Source organism: Saccostrea echinata, unplaced genomic scaffold (assembly GCF_033153115.1).
Source record: "Saccostrea echinata isolate AGI-Se365-2 ecotype Australia unplaced genomic scaffold, CSIRO_AGI_Sech_v1 ptg000003l, whole genome shotgun sequence".
Lineage (NCBI taxonomy): Eukaryota > Metazoa > Mollusca > Bivalvia > Ostreida > Ostreidae > Saccostrea > Saccostrea echinata.
In genome coordinates, this window is record NW_026889752.1 from 3068200 (window position 1) to 3089485 (window position 21286).

At 33.8% G+C, this 21286-nt stretch overlaps 1 protein-coding gene across 3 annotated transcripts in view; it reads left to right on the forward strand.

The window, feature by feature from the left end:
- LOC133178518 (polyphosphoinositide phosphatase-like) overlaps positions 1–20837 on the forward strand; it is a 29582-nt gene extending 8745 nt beyond the window's left edge. Inside the window, exons 5-25 of one of the 3 annotated variants that reach the window (XM_061313207.1) lie at positions 2977–3027; positions 3274–3353; positions 3497–3637; positions 4020–4120; positions 4434–4596; positions 4906–5003; positions 5323–5456; positions 7791–7907; positions 8307–8442; positions 9246–9304; positions 9622–9648; positions 10849–11015; positions 11597–11738; positions 12160–12218; positions 12448–12586; positions 13598–13675; positions 15523–15582; positions 16765–16915; positions 18030–18142; positions 19095–19181; positions 20101–20837. In XM_061313207.1, coding sequence (XP_061169191.1) covers positions 2977–3027; positions 3274–3353; positions 3497–3637; positions 4020–4120; positions 4434–4596; positions 4906–5003; positions 5323–5456; positions 7791–7907; positions 8307–8442; positions 9246–9304; positions 9622–9648; positions 10849–11015; positions 11597–11738; positions 12160–12218; positions 12448–12586; positions 13598–13675; positions 15523–15582; positions 16765–16915; positions 18030–18142; positions 19095–19181; positions 20101–20275 — 2278 coding nt within the window. In that variant the 3' untranslated portion in view covers positions 20276–20837. The remainder of the gene's footprint in view (positions 1–2976; positions 3028–3273; positions 3354–3496; positions 3638–4019; positions 4121–4433; positions 4597–4905; positions 5004–5322; positions 5457–7790; positions 7908–8306; positions 8443–9245; positions 9305–9621; positions 9649–10848; positions 11016–11596; positions 11739–12159; positions 12219–12447; positions 12587–13597; positions 13676–15522; positions 15583–16764; positions 16916–18029; positions 18143–19094; positions 19182–20100) is intronic. The other 2 variants (XM_061313209.1, XM_061313208.1) reach the window with 2 other exon arrangements.
- The last annotated feature ends 449 nt before the right edge of the window (positions 20838–21286 follow it).

The following is a 21286-nucleotide window of genomic DNA, read 5'->3' on the forward strand; positions in this document are numbered from 1 at the left end:
AAAATATCGTGTTAATTATTTATACTAAAAGTACATTTACAGATTGAACTTGAAAATGTCTTTGTAAAAGTTTAAGCATGTCAACTTTCTCTCTGACATATATGGACCATCTTCCGGTAATGTACCCCCCCCCCCCATTGAGTTTTTGTTTTTGAAGTCTTTTTAAAAATCAAGATCAATCATAGTTCACTGGAAGGTTAATTTTTAGGTATAAATACTACACGTAAAAATCATCCTAGGGAAAGTTTACTTCGTAATGTCTTGCGGGGATATTTTGCTATGGGGAATGAATCACCATAATACCCCCCCCCCCCTTCAATACCTCTTGACTACTAGTACTTAAAAAAGACGGAGATGATTAAATCTAATAGTAGAATAGATACATATAATGAAACAAAATTCACAAAACTAATTTTTGTGTTATTTTAAGAATACAGAAGCTAAACGTGTTTTCATTTTTAATAAACGGTGATCGGTGACCCTGTTTCAACATTTGTGACATCAATTTGACTTCAGTAAGTAAATAAAACCTCTTTAAAATACGTACTTATAAAACTAAACATCCTAAATAAAGTACAACAACCAAATTTTCATACATGAATAGACTAATTTTTATTATAAAAGCTACAAGTTTGTACTTACGTGTAGACGCCACCCTACAAGTTGCGGGAACTGGTAGAGAACTTGTCATCACTAAAACTGATGACGTAATACACGAGGAATTTAGGGAATTCCCCTACTAGACGTACACGTACACGTAGGGGAGAGGCAGCGAAAGTCGGACGGTTTTTCGGACCCCCTCGTCTGCACCTTTGGTAAACGCTCCAAACTCTTCACATATAACCGGAAACTTTTACATCACATAAAATGATGTTTTTACCCTCTTTCTATTCTTAATTTTCATTGGTTAAAAGCTTTGTAATGTTATAAATCAAAACCAAACACGGGAAGGCAAGGGCTGATAAAGTCGGACATCGACAGTGAAAGTCGGACATGTAGAATTTTAAGTCGGACACATACTGGTTTCGACATTTAAAGTCCAATTTTCTTCATTTTTTTAGGCTAGATCATAGTTAGAGAGTAGGACACGTAGTGGGGGGGGGGGGGGGCTCACTTTTTTCCCAAGCATTACTTTTCACTATTGAAAATTTTCAATGAAAGGCTGGTTGCCCCACCACCACCTTTTTTTGTTGCAGTATAGTCAAATCAGGGTAATCTGGTAATGTATGAATAAAATTTGGGTTTGAAAGAAGTTGGAACCCTCCCACTAACCCCCGAAATAGGATTTTTGAATTTGGACAATTATATATACCCCCCCCCTCCTTTTTTTTTTTTTTTTTTTTGCTCGTCATTTTTTTTCTTCAGGTAAGTTGATTTTTTTTTATTTGGCTGCCCCCTCCCCCCACTTTCAAATACGATACTACGTGCCTGGGCAAACTTCGTGAACATTTAAGTGATTATTACGTAATAAACTTAGTAGTCATTGTATGGATTATTTAGATAAACTTTCCATTTAGACCAAGAAATTTAAATGAACATATAGTATCTTGCGATCTATAAACCAATGCGTTATCGTGTGAATAAATTTTAAGGTTTAAATTGTTTCCAAAATTAAACCCATTTATATAATTATTATAAGACAGATAGCCGGAAAGGAGAAAACTATATATCCCTCAATCTTTAAAGTGGAATCAGTAATCTATGGAACTAATTTTATTTTTCAACAAGGAAAGTTCTTTTTTTTTAAAAAATAAACAATGAAACTGAGTGCCGAGTTATAAACATGAAACTAAAATAAAGCCGTGAAAAAAAATATTTGTGTTGATTTTTTTTTTTTTTTTTTTTTTTTTTTTTTTAGACTTTTTCGCGGCCTTTTCTTCTTTTATTTTCCTCAGTTCCAATATTTCTCATTTCTGTGTTAAAATTCTTCGAGATGTTTTTTGGTTTTATAGGTGTTTTTCATTGTTTTTCTGAAATGAAAATTTCTTTAGGTAGATGTATCTTTTTTATTTCTTCCTTCCTAAAAGTTGCAGAGAATCAGCATGCAGAATTTGATTTGCAAAAGCGAAAATACTCTTAAATTACCGGTAAATTATATTACATAATAAGGTTCCGGGTTCAAATCCCATCCCATACCGTATTTTTAAATTTTTTTTCGAAATGTTAATAAATTGTTCTAGTTTTTAAGAAAATTGACAATTAAAAAACAATGTATTGTGTGTTGTCCGACTTTAAATTCTCCTCTGTCCGACTTTAAATGACCCAGAATGTAAAGTCGGACAGTTTAATTTTAATGGTTTTTATAAATAAATATCCACCAAATTATTATTATTAAGGGAATAGTTAATATTTATCATGTAAAAGTATGCTTTAATTACAAAATATATTAGCAATCACAGAATACAGACAGCAAACTGAAGATTTCGCCAAGGATCACTATGTGTTGCGCATGCGAGTTTTTATCCGGATCCGTGAGATACGTATGTACCCGACGAATTTTAGAGGTTATTTCAAACATTTTCATGACTTACATTTGAATGAAACAACCAATATAACACCCTGTAAACAGAGATACTTAAGAAAAATACAAACGACACTAAATATAGTAATGATTTTATTCTGAAAAAGAAGAGTGTCCGACATTCGATGTTGTCCGACTTTAGCTGTTCCGCCCCTACACGTATGAAATCTCAACCTCTCTAATATGATATGAAGTCACAAGAATCCTGAAGAAAACTGTTAAAAACCTCTGTTAAGTCTTATCCTAAGAAGCTCTTATGACTGTCCTGACAGAAAATAAGTATATTTACCAGGAACTGCATATACTTAGAGTGTTGCTAGTCTCACTGATAGTCTTCAGTTCATAAAATGAAACAGACTATTTTCTTAATTTACCGTAATACTGAAATGAAGTGATTAATCAATTTGTCTGCATCAGCTGAAATAGAATATTTTAAATTATGACATATTTTTCAGGTATGTGAAAATGTTTCAAAGTGTAGACATGTCAGACAACTTTTACTTCAGGTACAGTATGCGAAATATAATTGTATCTTGTTGATTCTTAATGCATGGTGTTTGAATATTGTCAGAAGAAATACATAATTATAATGGTTTAAATTGGAGTGCATGGTTATTTATACATTAATGCTGTTTTTACAAATAATTGCATGTTCTACTGTACGTTTATACATGTATATTTATATAGATATATCCCATCAAGTCAAAAAACTTTGACAATTATTTTTAATATCATGATAATTTTGTCATTAGTTATAGTTATGATCTGACACATCGTCTTCAATACAACATGACATCTACACTACCACCAGACTTACTTCAACATGGGCCATGTAAGCAGTTTAGGTCATAATGAAAAAATTAACTCCAGTTATTTTTTTTAATAACTGCATGTTTTCAATTTTGGTAAGATTCAACAAGCTAAATACATGTATATTCTGTGGCAAACATTTTTGTTTTAATCATTTTGTTATAGCACCACCACCAACTGTGTTTGGAGTGAGGTCAAAACCAGCAGAAAAATATGTCTGGAATTCCTACCTCCTAAAGAAATGTAGGGAGGTCGTACATCCGGATTGGCTCCTGTTTTTGATCCATGGATTTGTGGATCAAAAGAGTATCCTTTCAGAACATTATCATTGGTTAAGTTATAAAACATATGCTGGAAGAAAAAAAAATGTACATGTACAAATTATTCTACTTCATATACATGTATCAAGAATGTACATTTTAAAGTTACAGACTAAAATATATCATAAATTAAAGGGAATATACTGTGAAAAGATGTATGTTAGCTACTGCGTACATAGTATTCAAAAGGCTCAGCTGCCAGGCATGCTAAATTTACATTATAGACTAAAATCAGAAGAAAATAAGTTCAATAAAATGTACATTATACACATGTACATGATATTATGCACCTGAATTTCTGGGCACTTTTAGAAAAATAACAATTTTAGTCTTATGTATAATTATTTTTTTCTTAACTTGGTTCTCAGATATAAATGTCTTTGGAAAATCTGTATACCTAACACTGATTGCTAGGAGGTCAAATAAATTTGCCGGGACCAGGTTTTTGAAAAGGGGAGCTAATAATGAAGTAAGTTGATCAATGTACAGTCAAACCTCATTATCTTGAATTGGGGTCAAGTAAAAAAAAAACTTCAAAATATCCAAGGATTCAAGATACAATTAAAATACATTAAGAAAAATTTGTTGGGATTTCAGTCTCACTTCCAGATATTCAAAGTATATAAGAGAGATGTTTGGGATCTCTATAATTGCATGATAGTATGTCAGAATATGAATACACCGGTCCTCTTTTTTTAAAGGTGAAATTCAATTTTTGCTTTGAAAAAAGCATTTATTTAGCTGCACTTGTTACATATCTGTGATTCATCCCTTCTTTCCAGGGTTATGTGGCAAATGAGGTGGAGTCAGAACAGATTGTGATTGACAGCTCAGTGACCTTTCTGGAGAAGACAGGTGTGACCTCATTTGTACAGATGAGGGGCTCCATCCCCCTTTACTGGTCACAGGATGTCACGAAGATGGTCCCCAAACCCCCCATTACTTGTATGTGTACATCTATTTATATCTGATCAAACTTTTATTCATCTACATTTTGTCAATAGTTTCAGTATGCATCATTGTTGACAAATGTAGCACTTGAATATTCCAGGTATAGTTCAGTCATTTTTCTATATCTCAAATAGGCAGGATTGGGAAAAAGTGAGAGAATATCAAAATTGAGTCTTATAATCATGATAGGGTCAATAAGATCCACTGGCTTACTTTGAAGTGTCCTAGGTATTTGTCATATTGATGTTGAAGAAACAGATATTCAGCTGTTATTTTCATGTGTTCATTGTACATGTATTGTAGTGGACCAGAGTGACCCATATGCTGGAGCTGCAGGCCACCACTTTAATCAGACGCTTAGTAGATACGGCTCTCCAATCATCATACTCAACCTTGTTAAGGTACACAATACTGTAAATTAAGTGAAGTTGTGAAAAGGGGATTAATACAGAGTTTTGCATAACTCTTTCATTTATTTCTAATCTCTATCTTCATGCTGTGCTCAAGGCTAAACTGAGTATCTGTGTGCATGAATTCATCGTAAATATAAAGATATTTACTTAAGTCTATAAGAGATTTAAGAATGCTATATCAGTTATATAACATGTGTAAGTGTCTGAAGACCTTCATGTTAAAATACTCACTGGAACAAAATGTTTCTATCGTTTTTGTGACTTGGTACATGGAATTCAAGAAATAATGGATGTTTTGTGTTTGTAGAGAAGAGAGAGAAGAAAACATGAGAGTATACTAACAGGGGAATATAAATCTACCATTAACTATCTTAACCAGTTCCTACCCCCAGAACACAAGATCCGCTATATAGGATTTGATATGGCCCACATTAGTAAGAGGTGAGTTACAATATGTGGAGTTTGATATATCTTACATTAGGGCATAATAAAAAAATTCCTTGATTCTCTTCCAAATTGTTTGAAATGGGGTTTGATATGGGCCACATTATAATAGGTGAGTTACAGATCCATTCTTTGTTCTGTGATATGGCACACATTTACAAAGAGATGAGTTACAGATCCAATATATGGGGTTTGGTATGGCCCACATTATATAAGTAAGAGAAGATTTACAGATCCGATAAATGGGATTTGGTATGGCCCACATTATATTACATGTAGTTACAGATCCAATATATGGGGTTTGGTATGGCCCACATTAAATTAGTTACAGATCCAATATATGGGGTTTTGGTATGGCCCACATTATGTAAGTAAGAGATGAGTTACAGATCCAATATATTGTGCATGGTATGGCCCACATTATATTAGTAACAGATCCAATATATGGGGTTTTGGTATGGCCCACATTATGTAAGTAAGAGAAGAGTTACAGATCCAATATATTGTGCATGGTATGGCCCACATTATATTAGTAACAGATCCAATATATGGGGTTTTGGTATGGCCCACATTATGTAAGTAAGAGATGAGTTACAGATCCAATATATTGTGCATGGTATGGCCCACATTATATAAATAAGAGAAGAGTTACAGATCCAATATATTGTGCATGGTATGGCCCACATTATATAAGTAAGAGAAGAGTTACAGATCCAATATATTGTGCATGGTATGGCCCACATTATATAAGTAAGAGAAGAGTTACAGATCCAATATATTGTGCATGGTATGGCCCACATTATATAAGTAAGAGAAGAGTTACAGATCCAATATATTGTGCATGGTATGGCCCACATTATATAAGTAAGAGAAGAGTTACAGATCCAATATATTGTGCATGGTATGGCCCACATGAGATGAGTTACCTATATAAGGATTCTTTTATGAGCATTGAAAATGTATAAACAAATTTTACATTTGTTTGAATGTTTTGAGATGAGGAACTTAACTTTTCCTTTGCATATTTTAATTGTTGTCTGAGCAATAATAGATAAATGTATTGTACAGTACATGTATCTACATGTAAGCCCAATTTGTAATTTTGGGCTTTAATTGAAATGATTTACTTTACATGTATGTTTAAAAGTGATTGTTTTAGTGGTGCAAATGTAGGAATTTTAAATTTTTATGAATAAAGTGTGACAAAGAAGTTTTTTTTAAAGTTTCCTTTTTTCATTGTAAACTCTAATGCAGGTAATGAATTTGCACTATTTGCAACATATAACTTTTCTTTATTTGCAGATTACATAATTGCTTTTTTGATCTTCAGCAGATACATGTACATTGTACAAATGTCTTGAAAAAGAAAAAAAATGTTGTACTTTGTTAATGTTATGAAAAATTTGTTTTGACAGTTAGCAGTACTTCAAGAACACTTTTAAATTATCTGATATATGAACTTTGAAAAGACTGTCTTATGCATCCCCCCCCCCCCCTAAAAACAAGAGGCCCATGGGCCACAACGCTCACCTGAGTTACTTTGGCCCTGCTGTTCTTCACAAGGCCTCCCCTTTGTAATATTTATTGCGGCCCTGCCCTACCCCCGGGGGCCATGAATTGAAGAATTTAGAATCTACACTACCCAAGGATGCTTCCACGTAAGTTTCAGCTTTTCTGGCCCAGTGGTTCTTGAGAAGAAGATTTTCAAAGATTTTGCCTATATATTTCAATGTAAAACTTTGATTCCCTATTGTGGCCCCGCCCTACCCCCAGGGGCTATGATTTGAACAATTTAGAATCTATACTACCCAAGGATGCTTCCACATAAGCTTCAGCTTTTCTGGCCCAGTGGTTCTTGAGAAGAAGATTTTCAAAAATTTTGCCTATATATTTCAATGTAAAACTTTGATTCCCTATTGTGGCCCCGCCCTACCACTGGGGGCCATGATTTGAACAATTTAGAATCTATACTACCCAAGGATGCATCCACATAAGTTTCAACTTTTCTGGCCCTGTGGTTCTTGAGAAGAAGATTTTTTAATGACCCCACCCAATTTTTGTCTTTTCTTGATTATCTCCCCTTGTAAGGGGGGGTTGGCCCTTCATTTTAACAATTTAAACTCCCCTTCACCCAAGGATGCTCTGTACCAACTTTGGTTAAAATTGGCTCAGTGGTTCTTGAGCAGAAGTTGAAAATAAGAAAAGTTTACAGATGGACGGACAGACAGACAGACAGACGGACAACAGGTGATCAGAAAAGCTCACTTGAGCTTTCAGCTAAGGTGAGCTAAAAATACACATAATAATATTGTGTTTTGTTTAACTCTTCAGTAAAACAACAAATGTCTTGGTGCGATTGTCTCAGATTGCCAGGAAGTGTGTCAGAATGACAGGGTTCTTTGTACACATGCCAAAACCAGTCAGTGAGGACTTCTGGAAAACAGAAGAGTAAGTCAAAAATTCAGAACAGTTACTGAGGTAAAGCCCTCAAGTAAGTGAAAAATAACACGTTACCTTAAAATTTCAGTGATTGAGAAAGTAATAATTAAATCAACTTGACATTTCAGTTAGTGAGGTTGCCCTCAAGTTATATAAATCAACCTTAAAATATCGGTGAGGTAGCCCTCAAGTTAAAAAAATCAACCTTAAAATCTCGGTACTAAGGCTAGGTTGCCTTCAAGTAATAAATATCAACCTTAAAATTTCAGAACAGTTATTGAGGTAGCCCTCAAGTAATAAAATCAACTTTACAATCATATCAGTGATTTAGCCCCCAAGTAATTAAAATCAACTTTATCAAGTAATTAAAATTTCAAAGGGTCTAATGACAGTGTACATTTGCTGTAGGTTCAGAGGATTGCAGGGACAGAAGACAACCTGGGGGTGTCGACAGACTGGAGTGGTCCGCACAAACTGTGTAGACTGTCTGGATAGAACTAACACTGCACAGTTTGCAATAGGGAGGTGTGCCCTTGGCTACCAGGTAAGGGAGGCAAAACTAACACGGCACAGTTTGCTAAAGGGAGGTGTGCACTGGGGTACCAGGTAAGGGAGCAAATCTAACACTGCAGTTTGCTAAAGGGAGATGTGCCATGGGGTACCAGGGAAGGGAGACAGATCCAACACTGCATGCACAGTTTGCTATAGGGAGCTGGGGTACCAGGTACAGGAGGTACAATCAGGTACATGTAAGGTAGATAAAACCAACACAGCACAGTTTGCTTTAGGAAGGTGTGATGTGTCCTTGGGTACCAGGTAAGGGGGTTTGAACCAACAGCACATTTTGCTTTAGGAAGATGTGATGTGTCCTGGGGTACCAGGTAAGGGGGTTTGAACCAACACAGCACAGTTTGCTTTAGGAAGATGTGATGCGTCATGGGGTACCAGATAAGGAGTGAAGAACCAGCACAGAACAGTTTGCTATTGGGAGGTGTGCCCTCACTCAGGCTCACTGCCCTGGGCTATTAGGCAAGGGAGACAGAACCAACACAGCACAGTTTGCTATAGGGAGGAGCTGTAAGTCAAAACATTTGTATGTAGAGCTGATTTGACACATATCTATTTAGTTTTTGGAGGTACAGTCTATAGTCAATAGAAAATGCAGAAGACCATTTGAATATAACAAGAGAGTGATTTCTTTATAAATATTGTGCCCCTGATATTATTCAACTGATGACTGTTATTATCCAGAACTTAATAATAACATTATAGAAATACATGAACTACCTACATGTAAATGTCGTATACTTTAGTACTTTATAGTTAGACTGCTTCATTGTTTTTCAGTTGTTTACTCTTGGTGTAATCTCCAGCCCAGACCTGGAGTTTGATACAGACTGCCTCAAGTAAGAAACAAATGTTTTTGAAAAGCCTGTAAAGGTTTTTAATAATCTCCTGTGAAGCCCTATTTTGACATTGTAATTCTGTGGTTCCACTGTCATGTACATATAAATAATTGATATCATTCAATAATGCCTACATTTTATGACGTACAGTATATTATTTTCTGTCTACTTGTATATTTGATGTCAATTGTAAAAAAACTATCCTGTATAAATTCATGTGGCATTTCTTTTTTTGTAATAATTTATATTCGAGTACCTACATATCAATGCAATTTAAAATGAAAATTAACCAGAAATATTGTAATCTTATGTTGTAGAGGTTCTTCTCACAATTGTATAGATGTGTAAGTCTATTTTAGGTTGTGCTAGAACTCAAAGGAAAGCTTGTGACAGATTATTTTGAAATGCATGTTGGTCATTTATCAACAATTTAGATGTGGTTTTCAAGGCAGAAAAAAGCATTTGGGCTTTGATTAGATGGTTTGAAATGTAGAATTGTCAATATTTGTTTGCTTGACAGATTTTATTTGTTATATTATGTGTTTTGTCTCAGTCGTGCATTGTGCCAGGAAAATGGTAAATATGGAACTCATTACAATGTGTAAATGCCATTGTGCATCAGCCAAACATGTACATGTACCATAATGCAACAATTTTTTTTAGGGGCGGGGGAATTTTTCCTTTTTCAAGAATTTTCCTCATGAAGTAGCAATAGTATAGATAATAGCTGTAGCATTTCTCCAAATTTTAGCTTGTGCAGCTTATCACATACTAGTCAAGAAGTTTTACACTGAACAGAACAAGTTTTGTTAAAAATCTTAATTTGTAAAACTGGTACTTAGCATCATACAGGCAAAGTAATTTTTAAATTACTTGAAGATTAAATACATTGTCTTAGAAAAGTGGAGCAATGACATTTGTAATATAAGCATTACTTCATAGTTTGGTTGACCCCACACTGATGAATTTTATTGCATCGTTGCAAAGTAGAAAATGATGTTCAAATGTTGTTTGTAATTTAAAGATATATTGATTCAGTATCAGACTTTGCCATTGTAAAATTCATGTACAAGTCCTATTATCTGCATCACTGATTAATGCATCATTATGAGGGCTCTTTTCATGAATGAAATCAACAGCATTCCGTAAACCAACTTTTATTTGCATGAAGGAAATATATGTGTCACAGTGACTGAGTTTCATGACACACTTTTACTTGAATGTAAAAATTTATATGCATGCACTATTTACATGTATTTAACTGTTTATTAATGTAGTAGATGTTCATTGTTCTAAAAATTTATAATCTTGGAGGTATTACAATCTGAAAAAAACAATTGCAATTAAAAGATGTTCCAAATAAAAGTTGGTTTACAGAATTATTCAATACGTAAAGCTGTACATTTGACATAGTTTGGTTTTATATATTCTGCAGGTGTATAACCAAACAGGTGCATTGCAGCATGTAATTCACATTTTCTAGTACATGTACTTGTTTTAAATAAAGACATTGTTTTGTTCAGTTCCTGCTCTTAAAATTGTAGAATGCTAGAACACCTGTACGAGGCTCATGGAGACACTATTGCTCTGCAATATGGAGGATCTCAACTGGTACACAGAATTGAGGGCTACAGGAAAATAGCCCCCTGGACCTCCCACTCCAAGGACATTATGCATACCCTGTCTAGATATTACAGCAATACCTTCTCAGGTGAAAAATGTGCTTTGAAAGCACAATGTAATTAAGAGTAAAGATGATGAAACTATAATACAATAATCATCCCTATTACATCACAAGAAAATTCTATATCATTACATATGAATGCACTAATATGAACAATTTAGTTTTACTTGTATAAAACACAGACTTTGTCTTTAGTTTTAACAACCTCTGTCCTTCAGAAATATGCAATAATTCATCATGCTCATCAAGTATTGATTTTAAATCATATACAAAATATTCTTACCCTATAATCATGATAATACATAAAAACTTAAGAGGATAATGTTAAACTGTATACTATTTATGACAGATTATTTTTGTTCCTCCTGGCATTTCTATATCCACTCTTTAAACCTTAGCTCAAATTAATGAACAGTAAAGACATCCTACTGGTATTTGATTTTCAAGGCCAAAGTTCACATAAAGTTAACTTCATACTACTGTCCAGTCCAAACAAATACATGGACATCCCAGTTCTGGCACTGTTGGCTGTTTTCATTATTGCTTGGAATAGATTAACTTTTAAGTTTGTGAATTAAAAGTTTAATTATTTAATATTTGACCTACAGACCTGGAGAAGCAGACAGCTACCAACATATTCCTGGGCCTGTACGCACCAGAGGAGGGGAAACCAAACATCTGGGAGCTTCCCACTGATTTTTACCTCCACAACAAAGATGTCAGGGCTGTACTAGATTATTTATGCTATAGGTACATATTACTGCCAGTCTGAAACTAATTAGTGTCTCATCAATTAACTCCTAAAGTCTTAATTTTACTTGAGTGCAGTGTATCAGTTAATAGGTAACTCATGGATGTTGATAGACAAAATATCAGTACAATAACTGTTTCATTGCTTTTGTTAAGTATAAACTGGGAGGATGTTTTTTTTAATTAAGATAATAATTATATAAAATCTTTGATATATTGTTAATTCAGTATACATGTGCCAGCATTAAAAAAAAGTGAAAGATAATTAAATATACTTTGAAAACTATCAGATTCCTTGGTGAAAAACTTTTTGCCATGAAGCATGATGCAGAATCAGAACACTCCATTTAAATCCTGGTAAGATGTGAGATGGTACAAATATGGCACAATATTGCCAATAATTTTTTAAAAACTTTTTTAGTTTCACCCAGTGGTGGGAGGTCCCTGTGTACAGATCTTTACCTTTGCCTTATGAAGAAGGTAGGTTTATGCAGAAATTTGTTTAAAGGTGTAGATACATTTTCGTATTTCCATTTTGAAATCTATTTCTAAATGAATATTCTTTCATCTTGTTAGTAAATGTGAATATACATGTATGTTTTTGCTTACTGATATCGTAGAATCAATGCAGCATTACTTCAAATAAATAGTTTATACTTGAAATAAATTTTTTTCTGTACAAAGCTCTCACAAACTCTGTTAATTTCAGAGAAGAAGCCAAATGACTGCACCATTGTTGCCATGGCACCTGGTGAGGAGTGTTTGGATCATTACTATGACTACTACAGGACCAGTGAATTTACCTCCATCCATGAACTCTTCCCTTATACCATGTCACACTCTGTCAGGTAGAATACTGTTTATTACTGGATACATTCTGGTTTAAGTAATGAAATCATGAATAATTATTATAAAGTGTGTTTATAAATGCAATACTGTAAAAGCAGAAATATTCTTTGGGGAATAAATTTCGTTTATTTCGTTGTTAGCTGCAGAACTGTAGCTCTCTGAAAAAAAAAATTAACAGACCGGAGAGCTACAGTGCCACCCATAGAAAAAACTGTATATTTATTGCGCATAAAAAGTTGCACTTGGTTCTGGATTTATTTCTCTAAATTCTTACCTCAACTGTGCAAAAACTCAATTTCAAAAAAATTCCTTAGACCTCTATCAACTACTCTTGTAGTTGACATCTTTACGAAGCGCGTTTGGCCGAATTGTCTAGCCATCCAAAATGGCAGTATTAACAGGCGAAATTTTGGATGATCTTAATTTCAGGCCCAGGAGGGCTATTAACAATGGTTATAGGAAATGTTCTGATGTGGGAATAGTGCAAAAATGTGTTAGGAACACACGGTCAGTAATATTTTGAGATTGCAGATTAAAAATACGGAGAAATAAATTGAGAAACAGCGCACTTTTTTGTGCTCAATAAATAAACAGTTTTTTCTGTGGATGGCACTGTAGCTCTCCGGTCTGTCAATTTTTTTTTCGGAGAGCTACAGTTCTGCAGCTATTTCGTTGTTAACAATTACCAACGTTATTAAATCCCACAGAAAATTTTTGTATGACATAAACATGTATAATTATATTGAATAGAATTACTTTTGAAACAACAAAATTTAATGCCAATGAAACCTTTTAAGAAGACTAATCAACGAAATTTTATCCCCAAGATTTGTGCTATGGTGACATCTATATATGAGTGAAATATTCCCGAATTGGACGTAAAACAACATACAATCAATCAGTCATCATTTTCTAATCACAGTTTAAAAACTACTGAACACTTGGCATGATATATACTGTATGTTTGATGTAATTTATTTTTTTATAATTAATAAATGTCTTTATTTCAGGGACTACAAGCCTAAAGCAGCCAAGCATGACAGCCCCTTTATTTTACGAGTTCCTTCAGAAACAAAGGATATCAGCAGGTTATCTCCCCCTTATGAACTTGTTTAGAGCCCAATTTTTTTGTTTTTTTCTTTGGAATTCTTTCTTTTTTGCCACCTAGCAACAAATATCAGGATTTTTTTGTCCCTGAATCGTGCTGCTACCCAAGTCATGCTGCATGCATGCTTCATACTTTGCATATTGCATGAAACACTGCATGGTTTAAATTAAATACTTTATTAATATACAAATTATGACAATACTAAATTACAACTTGCATGAAACCCTGCACAAGGACTACACAGAACACTTTGTGCAAGATGCTGCATGATTATAAAAAAAACACTATTCTATTTGAAACTATAAAAATATTATCTAGTTATGCATATGAGTAATAGGCCTATTTTGTCTGTAGTCTGTTTATTTAAAGGTCTTGAATTTAATTGTAGTCTACACATTTTTTGTGACCCATTTTTGCATGAAACAGACATGTTTCTCAGTGTGATGTCTCTGCCTGAAACTTACATGTTTCCCTTTTGATTCTCTCATGTTCACTGTACTATTTGCATGAAACACAATGGGTCTTGCACAAAATGCTGCATGGGAAATTTGAGACATTAAAAGTTCTGCATGAAACAAAAGCACACAAACATCACCTGGTTTAAAGAGGTAATAGCATGTTTCAGGGTCTGTGCTACAATGTATGTTCTATGCATACCAAACAATATTGTAGGCCCAATTATATAGTACTAATTTGACCCTACTATAGAGGTGCTAATTGACCAGGGTGCAAGCATATTTATTTGAGGGTCAAAGGTCAGGGTCAAAGTAAGGGTATTTTCTTATTTATTTACATATAGTTAATGATGTTGATGCAGTATATTAAGTATCATTGGACCATATTCATGACTCAATGAACATCTCTGGTGTTTCCAGAGGTTCATTTTTCTGCACTGTTCAGGTTTCATATTGTTAACTATATTTCTGAGGTTGATCACAGTTCGTATCTTCACCTTTGTCAACCATGCTTGCTACAGGGGTGGTTATAGTGTCAAGAGAAGGAACATATTCTTTTTAGGGTCAAATGATCCAAAGGTCATTGTCGAGTTACTGTGAGCTCTCACCAGGTGTATGCATTTAAAGAGTCAAAGGTCAAGAACTGTGATTGGTATCAGTGAAGTTGTGGACATGATTTTAAAAGAGTATCACTTTTCATTGTCTACCTTCAGACAGAAATGTATGGTAGGCATAGGAACTTTCTAACTTGAGGGTTAAGTAATCAGAAGTGATAGATGTAATCTATAAGCTTTGGACACAATTAAAAGTGCATTATAAGATTTTTTTAACCTAATGTACTTCCTACTGAGATGCATGTTTCCAATTGGATTCCAGGGCCAAAAATCAAAGGTCAAGGGCCAAAAATCAAAGGTCAAGGGCAGAAATCAGTGTTCTTCGTGAGAGAAGTTCTCTGAAAATGAAATCTTAATGGAAGGGTATGCTCCACTTTTCCTTGCCCTTGTTTTCATTTTAAAAAAGGAACCAATCACCCAATTTTTACTTTATTTTTTCAGTGTTACATGTGTGTAATGTAATATTTTTTTTTTCACATTTAATATTTATGTGCATTACTGGTTTAAACTGAAGTGTCATTAACAGAACACAAGTCTGAAAACAGCTAATTTCATACATGGCATGTATTGATGCAACACATATACCCAGTTTACATTGTACATGTAACCATTTATTCATTTGGATGTTTTTTAAATAAAAAAATTTCTCTAGGGACTGTATTAAGCATGTACCTATACCAATATGGTATTCTTTTTATCAAATCGTCTGTCAGTACTTTAAAAAAGTTTATTTTTATTTCTCAATAAATTATTTATAGATCAGACTCGGTCATGTATCATCGAGTTAATAGTCGAACTATGCTCTTCATGACAGAAAGGTAGGGGCTATAGCCCTCTAATGCACAATTACAAATTACAAGGAAATCCATCATCATTTATACAATGCATAGCCTACATGTACCAGCTTAGCTTTAAACTAAAAGAGCTTCTCCGGAATAGAGAATGCTTTATTTGTATTTTCAATTGATGAAACTATAAAAGCATTATAAAATATATGAACATGTGCTAAGTATATATTGTTGAAACGAAATTTATTTTTAATTTTGATTTTATCAAATATGAGGTACATGTATACAGTAAAACACGCTTATAACGAAGTGCCAGGGACGGACAATTTTGCTCCATTATAAGTGTAATTCATTATATCCGTTAAGTGTCAAATATATTTTTAAGTCCAAGGAATGAAATTCATTTTGCTGAAAGTGTCAATTCATTTTAAACATTTTCGCTATAAGCATGTTTTACTATATAAATAAATGGATTCCGAAACACTATACAAGTATGAATTCATAATCAAGATTTTAAAACCTGTCAATTTTTTTGTACAGTGTCATGACATCTGAAATCCTCATTACATGCATTTTTCAAAAAAAATTTTTGAAAAAGATTGATATAATTTTTAGCAGTAGAATAATGCTTGCGTGGAATGCTGTGAATTAATCAGAGATCACGAACTACTAACAAACAGCCAATTTCCTCTTCTTTTTTTTTAAAATCTACAGTAATAAGCTGTCAATCTTGGCCCTACTTGTATAGATGCAATAATCCATGTTTATAACCCTATGCACTTACTAACTACATTGTTGTCGTATGCACCCCGTAGTGTGATGATACACCAACAATATGATATTAATTTTATATTGGCATCGTTACATGTACATGCTTATCATTTATCTATTGTAGAAAAATTGGCACACTTGTCTGTTCCACCAAAAATCCTTACACACAAGCAATAAAACAATGCAAACAAACAACCAACTAACCAAGAAAAAAAAAACAATAAAAAAATAAATCTCATTTTCTCTGTAATAGAATTAAAACACATTTATAGTTTTCTTTATGCTTTCATTTAAAATGTGGCTGTCAGAATGAAATATATTTTATCCTTTAAAAAACCATAGATTAGCCATGATACATTTTGATGTTTGAATTGATATGTCATCAATAACAACAACAAAAAAACTGACACAAGATGAAGATGATAAATTTGAATTTTACAGCCAAGAATTAAATCCAAACATCTCGGGGAAGGACTCGACATCATCTCAGTTATCTACAGGATCCAGTGAGAGTGATAGCGAGAGCTCGGATGTTGATGGAACGAGCGTGACAGAGACTTCAGTGGACTCAGAAAGCGAGATCAAGTTTAAGGTATAATGAGATAGTTTTTGTCTCCGCAAGATCAGTTTAAAGGTACATGTATTATGTGAGCCAGAGACAACACAGGACTCAAGAGTAATGTCATGAAATATATGGAGATAACGAACAGTATTCGAGCTCAAATGTCCATTAAACATTACAAAAAAGGAGCAGACCAAACACAGACCTCTAAGACATCAGAGGTGGGATCAGGTGCCATGGAGGGGTGAGCATCCCCTGCCAACCGGTCACACCCGCCGTGTGCTCCTTGTCATGATCAGGAAATAACGGAAAAATCCGTCGACAATTCAGTGTGAAAGGAAGAATAAGACAATGCAAGACTCATCGAGTGGGATCAAGTTTAAGGTAAAATCAGATAAATTAGGACTTTTGAGATCAAATAAAAGGTGTAATGAAATCATGTGAAAGGTAAAAGGCACTATGTTACAATGCAGGGGCCCAAATTTGGGGATCAAGTTTAAGTTATAATGAGATAACCATTATTTATGTAGGAATTGAGAGCTCAAATTAAAGGTGTAATGGGATCATTTGAAAGGCAGGGTGTAACAAAGCTAGGCTCAGATAGTGAGATCAAGTATAAGGTATAAAGAGGTAATATAGGACCCAGCTTGATCAGTAAATGAGACAGGACTCAGAAATATGATCATGTCATGCCCTCATGAGATGTGCTGATACAAAGGAAAAATGGATATTAAGGAAAAAGTACAAGTGCAGGTTCACATTAGTAACTTGAATTGGCTATGTACATACCTGGTATGTAGTGTCATCAGTCACTAAGTGCTTCTGAATTTTTGTAAACATTTACAAATCTCCTCCCTAATTACAGAAGGAAAAGTTCCTCATTTTTTAGAATTTTTTCCCCCATATTTAGTTTATTTATGGTGGTGGTAGCTAGGATTAGAATTTGACTTAGAATGAGGGATTCAAGATACTTTTTTTTTTAAATACAAAGAGACATTGAAAGGTACTTAATCCTTAAAGTTCATAAACTGCTGGGACTGGATAAAATATCAATCTAAATGGAAGCTCATTTAGATTGATAAATTTTAATTTATGAAAAAGGCTATTAAAAGTAAAAGGTGTCATTTTTATTTTTCTTTGATAGGGATTCCAAAGTATCAAGATTTCAGGGCGAAGTTTTCCTTCAAAATCTCAGGATTATGGACAAGACCTTCACAAGTATACACCTAATCACAAAGATACATGGATGTATGAAAGGTAATGATTGGATATAGTATATACCCGATCACAAAGACACAGTTGTATAAAAGGTAATGATTGGATGTAGTGCATACCAATGACATAGATACATGTATGTATGAAAGGTAATGATTGGATGTAGTGCATACCCAATGACAGAGACACATGTGTGTATGAAAGGTAATGATTGGATCAATTTGGATGTAGTGCTTACTGCTTACTCAATGACAGAGACACATGGATGTATGAAAGGTAATGATTGGAAATAGTAGACACCCTGTCACATGAAGTCCATGTGTGGATGTATGAACGATAATGACTTGAAATGGTACACAATCAATAACAGAGACAAACAGGTGTAATGATTTGAAGTAGTACATACCCAATCACAAAGACACATAGGTGTACATGTATGAAACGATTGAATGCAGTATACACCCAATCACAGAGACACAAAAGGCAGTATGAAATGTAGTGATTGAACAACTAGTGAATAAGTATATACCCACATATACATCTTAATATGAAAATGCAATGGATATGGTATATACAAATGTTCACTCAAATATTATACTTGAAATGTACATATCACATCTCAAAACTTTGGAATATCTAATTTTATATAATTTTTGTCACCCATGCCAAGTTTAAGATATTGAAGTTCAAATACTAAATATGAGACTAGTAGACTTAACCTGCTTCATGTTGATTTTTTTATAACCTGCAGCAGTATAATGTATAAATATAAATACATAATATCTGTAAGGTTTTCTTATAAATTTTACTTTTTCCTTGCACTATCAATTAGTATGATTAGATTACCTTATTGAATTCTTATAGGTTGATGAAAACTATAACCTTAAAGTGGGACAAGTGATGGTAGACTTAAATCATAGAAGGAAGCCTTAGTAAGCAGTATATTGATATTTGGAGTTAACTGATTGAAGAGATTTTATTTTTATGTGTGTAGATATGTGAAGATCAGTGAAGTTTGCCAGACTCCACCAAAGAAAGAGGAGAAAGGAGTGACAACAGGCAGTATTATAGAGAACTTAGTGTGAGTATGTCATATAGAAAGGTGTAACAACAGGCAGTATTATAGAGAACTTAGTGTGAGTATGTCACAGAGAAAGGAGTGACAACAGGCAGTATTATAGAGAACTTAGTGTGAATATATGATAGAGAAAAGAGTGACAACAGGCAGTATTATAGAGAACTTAGTGTGAATATGTCGTAGAGAAAGGGATGACAACAGGCAGTGTTATAGAGAACTTAGTGTGAGTATGTGATAGAGAAAAGAGTGACAACAGGCAGTATTATAGAGAACTTAGTGTGAATATGTCGTAGAGAAAGGGATGACAACAGGCAGTGTTATAGAAAACTTTGTGTGAGTATGTCGGAGAGAAAGGAGTGACAACAGGCAGTATTATAGAGAACTTAGAGTGAGTATGTCATAGAAATAGGAGTGACAACAGGCAGTGTTATAGAGAACTTAGTGTGAATATATGATAGAGAAAAGAGTGACAACAGGCAGTATTATAGAGAACTTAGTGTGAATGTGTCGTAGAGAAAGGGATGACAACAGGCAGTGTTATAGAGAACTTAGTGTGAGTATGTGATAGAGAAAAGAGTGACAACAGGCAGTATTATAAAGAACTTTGTGTGAGTATGTCGTAGAGAAAGGAGTGACAACAGGCAGTATTATAGAGAACTTAGTGTGAGTATGTCATAGAAATAGGAGTGACAACAGGCAGTGTTATAGAGAACTTAGTGTGAATATTTCACAGTGTGAGTATGTCGTAGAGAAAGAAGTGACAACAGGCAGTATTATAGAGAACTTAGTGCGAGTATATCAAAGAGATAAGTTTACATGACGAATTGTATTTTTGTGTTAATTAATCATTTATTTCTCACTTTTAGAAAATGACAAGTAAAAAGTAATTAAATTATAAACTATGTATTACTCACTATTTTAGGTTCCCTAAGAGCGTGTTTAAACTGGGCAGTAGCTATGGAGTAGAGCCCCCGCCTGTTAACAAGCAAGACCAGGATATTTACAACCATTTTGTTTTAGTTGGTACCCATGGTGCAGGGGAACCAAACAAAAAGGAGATACAGTTTTACAACAAGTACCTTAACAAGTTTCATTGACCAGAGGAAATGGATGCAAGCGATTAATAAGGAAATATATGCCTTAATTCTGCATTTCTGAACAAGGTTGTAAAGTAGCAATCAAATAAATTCTAGAAACCTGATATGTGATGCAGTTGTAACTCGGTTTTAGTCATGTCTCCCAATCGCTAAAATGATGCAAAAAATATGAAATTTGTGAAGACATGCACAAATGCTATTCTAGGAAATGCATGTTCAAACCATGTCCAGTGCAAGTGTTTTGGTGCAATATCCAACTATTAAGTTTGTGCAATATTGTTTATGTTATTTTTTATATTTTCAAAACAAAATTAGACTGGAAAACAACACCTTAAGGTTGAAATTACAGAAGATTCTCACGAGTGGATACCACGTGGTATTCAATAGGGTCTGGATCAAAAGTGGTAAACTTAACGGAACAAACAGATCTCCAACACTTCGTGAGAATGAATAAGTGAATTTATTTAGTTGACCGGTTTCGACCAGAGACGGTCGTCATCAGAACCTAGTTTTTTTATATTTTGTTAGACATGTATGTGTAAAATAAAGAAATTGTACACTGCACTATGTGTTTTAATATTTTGAACTAAATTGATTAGAATTGCATAAGACTTAGCGGCTTTTATTCATTTAGAGGTTCTTTTGCATTGATAATGAATAATCATTATGGTACATGTATTAAAGATGTATAGCTTTGAAAAAAAAGTTTGTATGATTTCTGAATTGCATTTGAATGTTACAGTAGTAACATTTTTTTATTTGGAATTCCTTCTAAGTATTTGGATAACTTTCCCACTTCTTGACATATTTATAAATTACGTAATATATCAAGTAGATGGCGCAAGAGAGATTTTTTACAAAGTGTTTGTTTTTTCAGTTTTTTAAGGGTATGGCTATATACACAATATTTCACAATTTTTATTTCTGAAAATGAGACCATGGCAATTGCTAGCGAAAGATCTGTTGACCCTCCTGAAAAATCTATTTTTTGTCTTTCTTGACATCTTCAGT